Raw genomic sequence first — 17050 nt, forward strand, 5'->3', positions numbered from 1 at the left:
CTCAGTTGTCTCTTGCCATTATCCCTTCTGGAGAATAATCACTTCAAGTTCCTGCATTCCAGTGGCAGACACAGTTCTAGCTTCTGGGACACAGCCACCTCTGCAAAGTGGCATGGAAAACACAGTTTTCAAAGACTCCCCTCGTCATCTTTCATGGTAGTGTGAGCTTTGGCTGTACTGAAGCGGTTTGGTCACACCATTATTTTGAGAACTCTGAGAACTGTTTTAACCTGCTGCTGCCTAAAGAAGCAATCCTGAACTCAGAATACCTTTGTATGGAGACAGCCGGAGCTCAGCCCCTGTAGAATGGCTGCTACAGAGAGACTTTCACTACCCAGCTGCAATGGGACTGCTAAGTAGACGATGGCATATACAGTTGAAAACTTTTTATAACTATAAATATAGTGCTCGTGAATTTTATAAAAGAACGTCAGAAAGTGTAAATGAAATATTAATAGAAATTATAAACGTTATATTGGCATTTGTAGGTATATAAAATCTCATGTCTAAAGGCAACCTGTGTGTCGTTCTGGACAGCAAGGCCATGATGCAGAGACCTAGACATAGAAAAATGAAAGGGAAAATGCTGGCTCCGCTCTCGCCATGGTACCATGGAAGAGTTTTCCACTACTAGGTTTTTACTATTATTTTAATTTTCTGCACATGTGAACGTTACCTTTATAGTAGTTTTAGACGCTAACTGCCAGTCTTCTCCAAGATGAATTCTTTTCCCTTTAGAAGCTTAGAAATGTCATGTTTAGCTCCTGCCTCACATGGCTTAGAGTCAATCTGGCAATCAGAATCTTGCTGAATGGGCTTTTGTTTTCCATCACACAAACAAATCTCTTAGTCCCTCCTTTCCTCTTTTTTCTTCCCCCATTTTGTCCCTCCTTTCTTCCCTCCCTCCCTCCTTTCTTTCTTCTCCCCGCCCCCCTCTCATACAAAGACACTTCTCTGAGGCAGGGTGTCATTCCACAGCCCAGCCTGAGCTAAAACTCACTATGTACCCCAGGCTAGCCTGCAGTTCATGATCTTCCAGCCTCAGCCTCCTCAGTAGAGGAATGATTGACCCAGCTTTTCTGTCTATTGCTTTAGATATCCTTATTTCTCTAGACAAATAGATTTTCCTTACAAATAAACTTATGGCAAAACATTCACAAATTCTTCGTAATAATAATTTATCTTTCAAGTTATGTATTTATATATCTCACAAGACCTTTTGGAATTATAGTCATTAGTTCAAATCAAGGCTTCTAAAGATGACAATTTTCATGAAGACCTATGCAAGGAACATTTTTTCGTAAATAGCTGGATCATTTAACACTCTATAAATCAAATCATGCCCAATCCATCTGTATTTAGGCTAGTCGTGGGTAGGTGATTAATGAATATTTTTCATGCTAATGTCTCACAGACCAAGGCTGCACCCATAACCACATAATCATCACAGTGGAAACTGTGACTCAGCTCTGATGTCTGATAGGAGGGTCCTATGAATAGTGTAGACAATACCGTGCAAAGGCTGCAGTTGGTGGCCCTGCTTTGCAAATCTTTCCAGAAGTCCTAAAGCATGTTGGCAGGTCCTCACTTAGCCCTGTCACTTCTGCTTAAATTTTTTCATGCAAAATACTCACAATCATGGGACATTAAGGTGCATTTGATCTCCGGCAGCCTCCCTCAGTGAAGTGAATCAGAATCATGGGATTCCCCTGGGCCTGAGATTCCTGGTGGGTTTATTTTTACACAACATTCCTCTGGAGAAAGAGGCACCCACTCCCTAGAGGGCTGTGACCCTTCTGTACTTAATCAGAGCAGCCCAATGGAGGATCCTTTCGACAGAGTCCTACTCCATAAAAGGATCTCTAAAGCATCTCAAGCAACTATAAGCTGATCTGGTGTGTGTGTGTGTGTGTGTCTGTGTGTGTGTCTGTGTTTACAAATATGTGTAGAGGCAAGAGGTTGACATAGCATCTTCCTTAACCATTGTTCTGCTTTTTCTTGAAGCAAGGTCTCTCACTGAACCTCGAGCTTGCTGTTTCAGATAGACTGAGTAGCCAATAGCCCCCTTCATCCAACTGTCTCTGCCCTCTGACACTGGGGTTACAGGCTATTATTACTACCATATCTAGCTTTTACATGAACACTTGCAATCTGAACTCAGGTCTCCATGGTGGCATAGCAAGACTTTTACCCATCGACCCATCTTCTTAGCGCTATATGATCCAATTTAATGACATCCCTATCAAGAAAGAATTTCTTTTGGCTTTACAGTTTCAGTTGGATATGACCTACCATGACTGGGAATGTATGGTCATAGAAATCCCAAAACTGGTTTACGTCGCATGGTCAGTCAGGAAGAAGGTAGTGGACAGGAAGTGGGGCTAGACATAGACCCTTAAGTTCTTCTCCCAGTAGTGTCTCTCTTCCAGCAGGGTGCTACCTCCTTACAGTTCCACGGACTTCCAAACAGCACCACTAGCTAAAGGCAGTGTTCAAGTATACAGTCTATGGCAGGCTTTCCATGTCACCTGAAAACAAACTCTCCTTGGCCGGCCTGTGCTTTAGCCATTCTTTCTCCAGCTTAATTTCATACACGTATTGAAACTTAACTCTATACATACATGGCTACAGGGTGGGTCCCCACCTAGCTGGCCCTCCTCCATCTCTGCCTACCACTCCCTGCCTCCACTTAGCAGTGAACATTATGACGTCATCAGTGACTCCTATGGCAGCAGATACACCAGTCACCTCCCTATCCATCCTCTTTGATGTTCAGAAGGACTGTATAGAGCTCTGTGTGGGTGCTTCGTCCTTCCTGCTGTACTGTTTTCCTTTTGCATTGTATAATTCTGCTTTCCTCGTTTTTCATTTTTTCCTCACAGCTGGCCTCCCCTGCAGTGTCTGCACGCCCCAGGCTGTGTGCTGTAGCCCTCTCTGGCTACAGTTCCTCCTTGGCAACTCATCTATTGCTGCGGCTTTAAATACCAATTTTATGTCAATGACTCCCCGGTGTATTTTTGTCTCAGTCATGTGTCCTCAAGTGCATGCTTTTATATACAACATGAGTGTCTGGTTAACATTTTAAGCTTAACATGTCCTGAGTAATACTCTGGATTCCCACTCTCAAGCTCCTTCATGGCCTGCTTCCTTACTTCAATTAAAATATCCAGTCGAGTGTCTTCATGGTGAGATGTTTTCTGATTTTAAAGAAAGCTCTAAGTCTTCTATGTTTATGGTACCTTCTGATGTCCTTTCCCCTTTGCAGACTCTAGAATCACCCACCCCAGCATATCACCTGATAACTCTCTGGAGTCAGAAATCTGTTCTTATACTTTCCTTGAAGCTAAATTCTGGACAATAGGAAACCAAAGGGAGGAGGTCTCTGAGCTCTTGTGATGTATTACACCACAGTGCCACTTCAACATACTTTAGTGTCATTCATGGTCTTCTCCCTTCCATCGCTTCTCTTGGCATTTCAATCTGTTTTGTAAGCTGTCCTTTCTAGATAACCTTTTCCAGCCCAGTATACATCAAGAATGTCCTACCCAATGTTCTGTGACACCACACTGTAATACAATGTATTGATTTCCTAGGATTTTTGTTTTGGTTCTTTTATTTTGTTTCACTGTCACTAGGTTGCAGTTTTGAAGACAAATGTGAGTCTTGGTAGATTTTTGCCCCGACCGTGTGGCACAGTGGCAAACAGCGGTGGTGCCCCTTCTTCTCCTTATGCAAGGGTGTTGCTCTGTGCCATCTCTAAGCTAAGGATACAACTCGTTTCCATTTCTGTTCACTGCTCACACACACAGGAATCAGTGTGTGCTCCAGGGACTTTTGTGAAAGTTGTGAGGCATCATGAAAGCCAGCCTTGTCCAAGTCATTGTTCCTGTTTGTAACCAACTCACTCACTTAAGGTTATTCAAAGTCTCCCTCTCCTGTGAAACACAACATCTCTCGCCTTAAGCTAGAATATCAGATACCACCTATCCAGACTTGTGTGCAGAGTAGGGAAAGCAGAGAACTTGGTTTCAGGAACTCATTGGAAATTTTGAATCTGTTACTAAGGTGTGATCTATCTGTATCTATATACATATAAGTAACAGTACTTCAAGTAGAAGAGGGATGATAGGAATTTGAGAGGGAGTGAGTGGAAGGTAGCCCCCCAGTGCCATGTGGACTGTTTGAGAAATTGCAGGCAAACTTTATGGGGGAGGGTTATTACCAGATGATGTACAGCTACCTGCCTCCAGTATGGGGACAAATCACAGGCAATTGTGAGCATAGGAAGAATAGTTCAGGAGGTACAAACAGTTTAATAGATATCAGTGCATCCAAGAGATCACCAGGAGGCAAAATTGTGGGCAAAACACGTGAAGGAGGGTCACTGAAATGTTTATTGGGAGGAGATGGCATAGCATAACAAGAAAGGAAACCTTGTATAAAATCCAAAAGAACATCACATTTAATGATAGATCTAGGAAACCATCAGCGAGGTAAGGAGCGGACAGGAAGCTGGAGCAGCAAAGACAACAGAGCAAATAGGGAGCTGCAACTGCCAGGATGGAGGACACAGAAGGGGAAGCAGCGTGTTATGGAATCCCACTGCCGCTCCTGCACTAGGCAGAGAGTGGGTGGACTGGAGACCCCACAGAACATTTTCAGCATCTTAGAAGGAGAAAGGTAAAGTAAATCAAGGAAGGAGAAACATGCAAAAGTATTTGAGGTAGGTTGGCAATTTTTAAAGATAGTTTGAATATAAAAGGGTATAAAAGTAAGTGATTTCTTGACTACACACACACACACACACACACACACACACACACACACACACATAAGAAATACTAGTTGTCCAAAGAGTTTGTATGCCCAGCTATTTTTGAAACAAAAATAATAGAATCCTACATTAGCCACTATTCCCATTGCTTGACTATATTGAATAGATAATGCCTATTTAATCTGAGGTACTATTTGCTCAAATATATATAAAGTGTTTCTATATATTTTAATCCTTAGAGGATATTTTTGAGTCGAGGTTTCATTATATCACCCTGGCTGGAATTTGATAAGTAAACCAGGCTGCCTCAAACTCAGAGATTAGCCTCTCAAATGTTGGGATTAAAGGTGTGTGCCATTACACTCAGCCTTAGAAGATTTTATATAGCAAGAAACTAAAAGTCAAAGATATATTAAGTAACTCCCCAGAGAGTAAAGTATATGGAAATCTGAAAATAAATAAATGTATCACAGTAGTTTGAGAGGCTGAGGAAGACCATGTGGTGTGTTCAGGATCATCTAGCCTGCAGTTCCCAACCTTCCTAATGCTGTGACCCTTTAATACAGTTCCTCATGTTACTGTGACCCCCCCAGCCCTAAAATCATTTTTGTTATTACTTCAAATTTTAATTTTTCTACTGTTATGAATTATAATATAAATATCTGATAAGCCGAATATCTGACATGTAATCCCTATGAGAGAGTCATTCCACCCCAAACGAGTTTGCAACCCACATGTTAAGAACCACTGATCCAGATAGTGGGTCTTTTCTCAGAAATAAAGGAAAGAAGGTTTTAAAGACTATTCTTTTTGTAGTGGACAATTGTTGATGTGTATCTTCAAGTGTGTGTGTGTGTGTGTGTGTCATAATTTGCAATAATGTTCCTAAACTGTTATTTTAGTCTTTTATTGTTACTGTTGTTTATTGGGGGTTGTTGTTACTGCTGCTGTTTAGAAGGTGGTTTGGGTATTTTGAGAGAAGATATCAGAGTAGAACCCAGGCTGCCTTGAGCTCATGATTCCCCTTGCCTCTGCCTCTTCTAAGTACTGGTATCACAGGGTTCTATACCATCATAACCAGGCTGTTGTTGTTTTTTTTTAAGTGTGTGTGTGCATTCTCCTAGAACAGATTTTTTCCTTCATTTTTGCCCATCTACTCTAACCTAAGATTGCTGATGATGCCATTGTTACCCAGTACCACTCCATGTTGTTAAATATTTGTAATGTGTCCATGAAAAGTCATGCACAGGAAATACATGCTTTATTCTAGGAGTACATCTGCTGCTTTTAAAAATCCAGATGAAATATCTATTTACATTGTCTTTTCATGTATATTACATATATATAATGTTCATATGTATATACATATGAACATTATATATATGTAATATACATATATACATATTCAAATATATATGGATGTTCCTTGGTGATAGACCTCTTTGATAATATGTATAAGGCCCTGGGTTCCATCTTTAGTATTGTAACAAAATAGAACCACCTTGTCTTGTCTATGCTGACTTTTAACAAGCACATGAAAACACTAATATTTTATTAGTTCAAAATCTGCTTTCTGCTTTCTGTAGAAGTAATAGTTCAGGTCAGAGCTGACATCATTAAAAAGTGTATAGTTTAAGCTGTTATCCAGATTTTGATTTCTAAATATACTTTTCTTTAAAGTTTATTTTAACCACATTATGTTTGGGGGAAGAAAACTTAAAAAGTGGTCACTTTTTAACAAAACCCATCTATATGTTGCTTGATTGTGAAAAGCATGCAGGGAATATTGTGCTTCCTATTAACTATGACAGTAAAGATGTGTAGATACAGCCATTACTATGTCCTGTATCAGAAGGGTCAGTGACTCACTCTTGACAGTGTATGAGGGAAAGACATTAGTCTAGTTCTCTCACTGACATCTCCCGAGTACCTGGTCCAATTTCATGCACATCATAGGTGCCCGGCAGATATTTGCTAACTTGATGTATTGATTCAAGAAATCCCTTTGTAACGAATTCCTTCACCAAGCATCAGATACTTTTTACAGTCTGGCTCCAATTTCTCCCTCTCACCTGAAACCTACCAATACAACACAAAAACGTCTATAAGCAAACAATTTGATATGTTCCTATGACAATCCTCAATGATGGTCCTTTGAGCATGCATCTTGTGGAAAAGACAGAGCTTACAAATCTTAAGAATAAACAGAACTCACCCAGAACCATCAACGCATGGGAATTAGGTAAGCAGAGAAAAGATGATTCCAGATTCACAAAGCATCTATTCTACATACAATATAATTTGGCTTTGCAAAGTCCTAGATACAGTCTTCAACAACAACAACAACAACAACAACACACACACACACACACACACACACACACACACACACACACCACATTCTGACTTAACTTGAGTCCATATAGCAGTATCACAGTAATTAATACTATTTTCCCAGGTACTTTGATACAAAACACATATGATTTTGACCAATTGTATTAGAGTCGCTTCTGTGTTTCTTCTGACATACACTTGCTTTTTTTTTAAAGTGCCTTGAAAATTTATATTTAGGAGTCAAAAGCCAAAAATAGATAACCATCAATCTGGTCTTAGACGCTTGACATTTGAAATCTTAAAGCATTCAAGAACATATTTTTTTTTCCACTGCAAGAAGTCACAATTGCTTAGCCTTTAAATGAGAGTCTGATTTTAATTGTTGTCTATTATACCATCATGCATCAGCTTATATTTCCCTGCTATCACCAATCACTTATTAATAGTTAACTTTAGAAACTAATGTCTTTTACAGTTAAAAAGTTTTACAGAGAGAAAAAAAGACTTGCTTGGTTTTAATGTTGGAGGTCTTGGCACAGACTGTGTTTAAGGCCACTTTGGTGGTCTGGCAAGACTGTCTAGTAAGTAGTCTTCTGGTTGGACAATGAGTGGTATTTACGAATTTGTCCATGACCTCTCTTCTTTGTGCCCCTCCAGTCTCCAGTGTCATCATTAATTAGTCTTAGGTCTCCCATTTGTCTGTTAGAAAGCATCTTGAGTAAGCCAAGTTAATAAATTGGAGTGTGTGAGCTGCTGGCGACCGGAACATGCAACTGTGCAGGGGCAGTCGGAGGGCAGCCTTCTCCTTTGATCCTGTAGAGACGTTTAATTTCAGCAGGTCGCACGGGAGTCCCAGCCTGGTCGGGTGCAGAGGGGTCCTCTGAGCACACCCATGGGACTGCTGTCATTTGTCATGGTTTTACTTTCTAATTTCTAAAACAGAGATCTCCAAGACACAGAGAACGATTTCACAAGTTTTCTTAGATTTCTGGAGAATTTGCAGGCATTCTTCAGTGGATTCTCACGATAGGTGGTGGGATCTCAGCAAGAGGATGAGAGGCATTACTCCCATCTTCCAAATGGATTAAAGTGATGGAGCACCCAGCTTCTTCAGCGTTTAGCCTCCAGCCCTCACACTGTAACCTTCCTGCTGTGAAATGTTTCCTGGCCAGTTTTACTAGATCATCATAATAATACATAATAGTTCAGTTATTTGCTAATGCTACACACTCTGCAAACTCCTTTTATGCATTATCTCATGTCATACTGGAAGAAAGGGGCCATCACTTGCAGATAAGACAAAAAGCCACAGCCCACCTGAGCTCAGGGAAGTGTTGGTCCAAGCACAAAGTTATATGGCCCATAAACTTTGAACAGTTTTATGGCCATCCCATTTGTCACTACTGTTAGGACAAAAGAAGAGCTAGAAAGAACAGTGTTTTCAGAAGTTGAAGCCTTGGTTTAGTGACTATGGACCCAAGCTCTTTTTACTTTGCTTAGAAAAAGTTACCTTTGCCAGGCATGACTGCACATTCCTTTAGCCCCAACACTAGGGATATAGAGGCAGGTGGAACTCTGTGAGTTCCAGGCCAGCCTGGTCTACAAATAAGGAAAGTCAGTGCTCTTACACAGAAAAATACTATCTCAAAAAACCACGAGAGGGAGAGAGAGTGAGAGTGAGAAAGAGGGAGAGAGGGGGAGGGAGAGAGAGAGAAGGGGAAGGGAAGAAGGCAGGGAAGGAGAGAGGGAGGGAGGGAGAGAGAGAGAGAGAGAGAGAGAGAGAGAGAGAGAGAGAGAGAGAGAGAACCCTGAAGGGCTCACCCATGCTTTCAGCTACTTCTCATTTCTAAATTGATAACATGACACATATTATTTGTGCTCACAAAAAAACAGTTCTAAAAATAGTTACTGGAACTTGAATGTCACTGAAGGCTTTTGAACTTAAAGAATTAATGATTTATACTGTGAGAAATTGTATGGCTTTGTGTATTCTTGGTCATAACTGCGTATCAGGAGAAAGCATGTCACTCTGAAAGTTCATTGTCAAGTGATGATTCAAAGCAGAAATCGTTCAAAGTTTATCTGACCAGTGGTCCGTGCACGGTCTCTACGCCCAGTCAGTATGACCATCTTTGCTACCTTACTTATGCTTCGTGGGAGGAGGTGATGGGCAGGGCTAGGGTCATAAAAGTTTACTAAGCCAGGGGCTAGCAAGGTGACTCAGCCAATGAAGTGCTTGCCAGAGAAGCATGAGGACCCAAGTTCAGCTCACTAGCACCCATGTCAAAGCCAGGCATGACAGTACTGGTGGGGTCCCAGTGCTCAGAAAAGCAAGGACAGTCAGATCCCAGGGCTTAGCTGGCAAGTCATTGGTTCAGGAAGGAACCCTGTTTCAAAAAATAAGATGCAGAGTAAAAAGAAGGTAATCAGTGTCAACCTTTGGCTTTCATGCACACACATACACTCACACACACACACATGCTCTCAGCACATGCACAGACACATTAAACATGTGCACACACATGGAACATACATACACAGATGAAAATTTTTTACATACAGTAATCCCTTTTAGATGGACTTGGGACTACCCGTTATCACCCTATAACTCAGGTCCCTCTCTCCCTTTCTTCATTGGTCAAGCAACCAGGGGAGGGGGACTCAATCTTAGCCATCACCTGCTACTTAAATTTGTCTATTTCCCCATCAAAGCCTGCAGGTGGGTTTATTTCTACATTTTGTATCCTATTTATTTTCAAGCTTTTCAGGTGGGTTTAAGTGCCCCAAGTCTGTGGGTCACTAGGCCAGTTTGGCTGTTAATGCTTTTTCTACTCTGAGCATGTAGTTAGGGTGAGGAAAGATGGACTTGGATGTAGCAGTTGGGGTCCAGTGTTTTCTGTCCTGCTCAATGTGGGCAGCACGTCTGCTGAATCTCAGCACGTTCATCTTGAAAATGGACCTGTGGTTTGTTTACTTTAAGTGAGAGGCTTGAAGAGTGCATACAGTACTTCTAAACTGAACTGGAGCACACATCATGAAGATTCTCTAACCTGATGGTTCCAGGCAATTTAAATTTGTGGGAACTTGAGCAAAAATCTCTGTCATTCTATGGATCAAAGATGGCCAGAGACCTTCGTTCTCTGGGATCAGTCCTTAAGTACCCCTGACCCCCATTATGAGGAACAAAAAAGAAGAATACTTTACCTGGGACAAATCACAGATCTTTTTTGTGAATGTCTAAAAGGAAAACTGAAGGCTGTTCATTTCCCTATTCCCAAAGAGAAGTGTAGACTGCTATTTTCCCCCCTTGGAGTCTGGTTAAACTGTGATTGACAAGGAATCTGTATGATTGATAATGTAACCTAGTGCCCAAGCAGGCCTTCAGCAAGTATTTCTTGCTTAAGTCTAATCTACACCTCTCTTTGCAGCAAGTGAGCAACAGATGAAGCTGGTGTGCAAGGAGTCCCCACGGGAGTACCTGCAGCCTTTCAAGGACAAACTGGAGGAGTTCTTCAAGAAAGGTAGGAGGCTTTTCAGCTGTGCATCAAGGGTACTCATCTGGGCCCATGGTCCATTATCCAGTGGTAGTTTCATCCTCAATGTAGATTGAGTTGCCGTGTAGCTTCTATGTCACCTTATCAGAACATTTCATCCTTTAAATCATTCATCGTTATTCCTGCTTTTGAAATATTTTGAGGGTAAACCTTCCTGTCTCTTCTGGACTGTAGGTGTTCTTGATACATGTTAACTGAACACAGTGTGTACATGTAAGGCTTACATAGTCCTGCAGCTCAGATTGATGGTCACCCCTGACAACTTGATGGGAATTATATTCCTGGTCTCATGAGCATGGCAACTTAGAAATTTGAAATTTGTTGTTGTTTGTTGTGTTGCTTTTTTCATTCCTTTACAGAGAGACAAACTTGGGCCCAGTGAATGTCATCATCCCACTGCTGGGCACCCATTGGTTCTTTAGGATCGCCAGAAGATCCAACACTTAACTTAGAAACCTTTGCAGGTTCTGTACCTGCCTCCATATTGTTTGGAGAACTAAGAAACTTTTATTGATCAGGGTTAGTGAACATGAAAATACAATACTTCTCTATATTTCCTATTTTAATTTCCCAAATTCGGTTCAAAAGAAAACTATGGGGTTTTTGAAGGAAGCTCTCTTCTTTACTAGAAAGCCAGGGGAAATGCATGCAGGAACTGTTGGAGAAATTTCAACATGCTGTTTCCATTACCGAATAAGGACACATGATACCACACCATCAAAAAGCTGCTAAGTTGGGTCAATTGACAAAGTATGGCCAAACCACCTTGGAAATTAGCAGAGAAATTCTCAGTCCATGAGTCACAGGAACTCCATCCCAGCTGCTCCCTCTGTGTAAAGATCTCTGTTCTTTCCTCTCTGCAAGACCTTATTGCCATGAAGGCCGAAGGCAGGGTTGGTCTTGTTCAACCTCATGTTTGATGGGGGTAGTGGATCAGGCACAGTACCATCTAGAGAGCACACAATGACACCAAAATTTTGTACTATGTGACTGTAAATAGGTAGGCTTTTCAAATGTGATTCATCAAGGTAAATGTGTTGCTTTATGGGCTATACCATATATACATAAACTATAGAAGCTTCCATAACTGGAAGATACTTCTATTTGTTACCCCTAATTTATGACTGTTTCTTTTCACATATGAAAACTGAACTTGAAATGAGGTACATATGGCTTAGATTCTATACTTTTTAAATTTTCTATTATTCTATAGCTGGAAAATTCCAAAATGTATATTTTGGAGCTTTATCTGCCTGCATATCTTAATAGGCTTAAATTCTCTCTTTAAAAGAGCTAGTGTCTTAATACATTGAGGATTTTATTATTTTGATGAAAAGAGGTAAATATCAATAGGTTAGAACCTTGAAAACCTTTCATATTTGGGAAATTTACTAGGTTTCTCAGCTCAAGAAAGAAACCCCTAAAGTAGTTCTTGAGAATTTCAATTTTCTTTTGAGTATTGTGATCATAGCCACCCCAGCTCCACCCAGATTCATTCTCTTCACTCTCACTTTCTTATTTAACTTTTGAATTTTCCTCTTAAAAACCCATTGGGTACAGTTTATATTATATTCACTAACTATACTTGGGAGTGGGGCCTGCCATTCTACATTACACCATTAAAGGAAATTGACTCTTTCTCTCCCAGTAGCTATCAAATGCCAATAGATCCTTAGCTATCAATAGCTCCTAAGCTATCAGTGGGATTTCATGCCCACCACAACCTTCATTCTGGGATTTTGTCTGGCTTAATCTCGTAAAGATCTTATGCATGTTGTTACAATCTATATCAGCTCATTGTGCAACTTTCCTGTTGTATGCAGAAAGCACTGTTACAGTGATAAATGAGACCATGGTTCTGTCATTTAGTGATCTATAACTAAGAACTTCATGACACCTAATGTTATCCTAATATGGTTCAGAACCTGTAGTTTTGCTAACTTGCAGAGTACACCCATGGGAATATCTCTTGATTACTATTAGGGCAATAAAGAGTAGTTCCTTTGAAAAACTGAAAAGATTTATTTTGGGTCAGAGTTTCAAAAGTGTAATTCTGGGTCACTTTGCTGTATTATCCACGAGCTCCATTGTCCAAGGGCTCCATTGTCCACATGCTGTGTTAAGCAGAGCATCATGAAGTGAACACAGGGAGAAGACAGTACTACTTTTTTTTTTTTTTTTAAAGAGTAGATGTTTCTCTGACTAGTAGAAAACGTAATATTCTCTGCCCACCACAAATGTGATTATTGACCTTGGATAATCACATTTTATGGTAATTTTCATGCAATTTAAGTATAACATTTATCTGATTCCACATTTTCATAAACAGTACCACTATTACGTGTGCTTCAAAGGAAAATACTACTGCTAACCCAGCCTTGATGTAGAGCTCATAAAATATACCCTGATATCAGAAATGCTGAAATGTGAAATCTCCATCAGTCCTGGAGTTGATATATATGTTGTATGTATGATATGTATGATATGGAGTTGATACGATGTAATATGCCCGATATGACAGTAAAGTTGGGCAAGAGAAATTCTTCTCAGACAGGTTAGGAAATGCATTCCAGACAGAAGGAACACTGCAAATCTATACAATTGAAGATGTGAAGTGTTTGGGAAACGGATAAGACTAGGTGTGACCAAATCATAGGGTTTATGTGAAAACTGCAAGATTTGTCAGGAGAAGAGAATCACCACAGGACTTGGTGAAGAACCTGAGCTTCATGTTATAGACAACAGACAATAGTGAAAAAATGCCGAGTACAGGAATGGCAAGTGCAGGCCGAGCTGGGTATCTTGTTTGGTAAAGGAATCTTAGGAGATCACTTTTTCTTTTGTTATTAAGAAACGGAATTATAACTATCAACGGTATAAAGTTAATTGAAGGAGTAAAAGACTCAAAAAGAACCGGAGTAAAAACAATAGTGGTGGGAAGAAAGAGGAAGGGAGGAAGGGAGGGAGGAAGGGAGGGAGGGAGGGAAGGAGAGAGGAAGGGAGGAAGAAAGGGAGGCAGGACTGTATGCTGTATGAGCTACGTTAGGAGCATTGCAAGAACAAAGCAAAACATGAAGAAAAGGTAATGCTCCCTTTTTTGCCTGGACAGCTGGCTAGATGCTTAGGAGGAAGACAATGAAATAAACTTTGGACATGACAGCTTTTAGATGTGTGTGTGTGTGTGGCACACAGGTAGAGATGCTGTGTTATGGGAGAGAGCTTTGTGATACAGCAACATGATACTACCATCTAAAGAGTTTATGCTCAAGAAATCTGCAACTGAGTTACAAAGGAAATAAAAAAAAAAATCTTTTTGTTTCAAGAAGTTTATAAGTTTATGTTGGGCTACACTCATGGCTATCCTTAGCTGCCTGTGGCTGCAAGTGGTTCAAAAGGGTAGTGGTTTAAGACATGGGTGACCATGTCAGTCCAAAGGCAAGATGTAGAATAAAAAGATTCCTCCATGTCTCAGAGCAGCTGAGTGTAGGGTCCTATTAGAAGTTGAGAAAGTGGCCTGGAGAGGTGGCTCAGTGGTTATAAGAGCACTGGCTGCTCTACTAGAGGTACTGAGTTCAATTCCCAGCAACCACATGGTGGCTCACAAACCATCTGTAATGGGGTCTGATGCCCTTTTCTGGTATGTCTGAAGAGATCAATGATGGTGTACTCATATACATAAAATAAATAAATCATTAAAAAAAGAAGTTGAGAAAGTGTGCTGTGACAAGAGCTTCTGTGGGGTGCGTAGCAAGAAAGCTAGCTTTCTGTTAGGGGTCTTCTCACTCAGAAAATATTAAGCAATTAGGGTTTGGATGTTCGGTTTTTTTTAAGCCTGAGGAGTCACATGCATTGTGACTCAGTTGATTCATGATTAGAATTATTTGTATATAAGCAGCAGTTCAGCTCTTGTAATTTTCCATTTGTAAATCACATCCTGTTGCCACACTGAGACGATGTGTTTGTCTTGATCACCCTTCCTTTCTCAGCACATTCTTAAATAATGTTGACAAAGCCATGGTACTTTTTCTCAACAAATTTTCATTTCCTGAGCTAAACAGAAAAGCCTTTTAATGGCACTTTTCTGGATCTCTGTGGTGTCGAAACCTTTTCCCTTCTCTTCCACACTCGGCTCTTGTGGGTGCCAATTTACAGTGCAGGTCTAAGCAGTCGTGTTCAGCCATTCGTTTGTCTTGTTTGAGCTCCCACTTTCCCACCCTCAGATCAAACATGGCCAATAACGATATGGCCTTGGAAACCATGATGCTCACGTTAAAAGTCCCCATAAACATAGCAGGGATCCTATAATTGAAAGAAGCCACAAAGCAACTGATTAGATCCTAGGTCTAGATCTTATAGGTGGTCTTTCCTTGCTGTTAAATTGGCCGTTTGTATTTATAGCTTCGGCAGGGAAGGCTGTAACTGAAAGTGGCCCTAATTCCAGCCCCCTCCCACACTTGGTCTTATCTCATGTTCTGTTGCCCATGGACGGTGATAAATTTCAACCTGACTCTGAATGAATAACTCGAGCTCTGCTTCCTGTGTGGTTATTTTGCCAGATAAGATAATAAGGATTTTTTAGTGTCAAGAAACTGTTCTGTAAAACTAGTAGTAATAGTAAATAATACAAAAATCCCAATAATTTTACCAAGTTAAACAAAATTTTACCAATTAAAACAAAAAAGTAGTAAGTCTGCTACCCCACACTGAATGCAGGCAGTTGCAATATACAAATGGATAAATATTCCACAATAGCTGAGACTATGGCTGGCTGACCCTATTTACTTTTTACTTTCTCTGAATCTGTAACACAGCCTCAGCCTGACCTATGATGCATAGTTATCACTATCTGTTGAATTGTGAACAAACACCCTGAACTGGGTAAAGACCCTAGAGGGTATGTGTTTTCCCTCTGTGGCTTTCTTGCTTAAATCCTTTCAGAATCAGAGAATCTTGATAGAGGCTGGCAAAAGATATTTTCAACCTATAATTCACAGTGCTGGTTAGGCCTCTTGCTCACAAAAATGTCTTTGTTGGATATATCCAACAAATTGGATACATCCAATAACTTATTTCGTAAAAGTCTTTAAGTTAAATAACATTGACAAGGCCATAATTGAACCTCAAAACAGAACAACTACAAACTACAGTCAGCCTTGTCATTTCAACCTCAAGGCCTTGGAAGTAAGACTGAGTCACGGTTTTCAGCAGTTGTGAAAAAGAACCAGTGACCTGGAGTGTAGCCTCTGAAAGAAAGAAATCTTCACTCAGCACATGGAGGAAGGGAAAGGGACTGGGCCAATGTATGTCACTCCTGGGCCAGGGTGTGTCCTGCTGAGTCTAAATACAACTCAAGAAGGCTGGCTTCAGGTGTCATCGGACAGCAAAACCGTGTCATGATGACACGGTTTCCAAAACCATGTTTGGAAAGTGGACAAAGCTACCTTGGTACAGGCTTGTTCATCAGGTTTCCATCCAAAGAGCTTAGTTTGGATCTTTTTATTTACGAATGTAAAGATTGTGAGCCAGTTAGCTGGTACAGTAAGATGGAGTGACTTTTCACATGCTGGTATGCTCCCCCACCCCACTCTCTCTCTCTCATATATATATACACACACATACATATATTTAGTTGTGTGACACATACACAAATTATTCAGAGAGCTCACATATACCCCCTGAATAAAATGCTTTCTTCCTCTTTCTCTCCTATCTTTCTACTCCTTAGCCTCCTCTCCCCTCGCCCCCCACACACACCTTATACACATTCTCTCCCCCTGATATCCTTAATTCACTGTTTTTGTAAAAGCCAGGCATCCACTTGGATTCCAGTAACTCTAGCTCTTTTTAAATTTTTTTATAAATATTCAGTTGTAAAAAGAAAAATGTCTAAATCTTTTAGATGTATCTAGAAAAAAATAAAGAAGTCTATAAACAGACTTCACCATAGTTTTACAACTCTATATAAGCTACTAGTCCATGACTAAATAGAAATAATTCCCAGAAGAGTAAGATAATCAAAGTATAGCTTCTATCACTATCATCAGATCCAAGAGGAACAGTCACATGATAATTGATTAGGATTTGGTGGTAAAGGGTATATTACAAAATTTATTACCCCACTCTTCATTTAAAAAGCTTAACCAAGTATTAAGTAATGTATACTGCTTCACTTTAAAAGAATCATAATAGCCTCCCAAAGTCTGTGTAGCTTTTAACATTTGTAGCTTTTACCACAGACAAAATTCTAACGTACCTACAATAAAAGAGTACCTGGGCCTTTAACAGTGAAGAAAAGTATATAATTAGAAAAGTTATAGAAACTGCTCATTAAACACAGGAAAAGATTCCACTCTTACAATTGATGTGTAAGGTAAATTACACTAAAATT

At 40.2% G+C, this 17050-nt stretch overlaps 1 protein-coding gene across 4 annotated transcripts in view; it reads left to right on the plus strand.

Moving 5' to 3' along the window:
• Fmn1 (formin 1) overlaps positions 1 to 17050 on the plus strand; it is a 381486-nt gene that overhangs the window by 291674 nt on the left and 72762 nt on the right. For all 4 annotated transcript variants that reach the window (XM_076929458.1, XM_076929459.1, XM_034494159.2 and 1 more), the window contains one exon: positions 10537 to 10629. In XM_076929458.1, the coding sequence (XP_076785573.1) occupies positions 10537 to 10629 (93 nt within the window). The remainder of the gene's footprint in view (positions 1 to 10536; positions 10630 to 17050) is intronic.

This window comes from Arvicanthis niloticus, chromosome 2, assembly GCF_011762505.2.
Source record: "Arvicanthis niloticus isolate mArvNil1 chromosome 2, mArvNil1.pat.X, whole genome shotgun sequence".
NCBI classification, from domain to species: Eukaryota; Metazoa; Chordata; class Mammalia; order Rodentia; family Muridae; genus Arvicanthis; species Arvicanthis niloticus.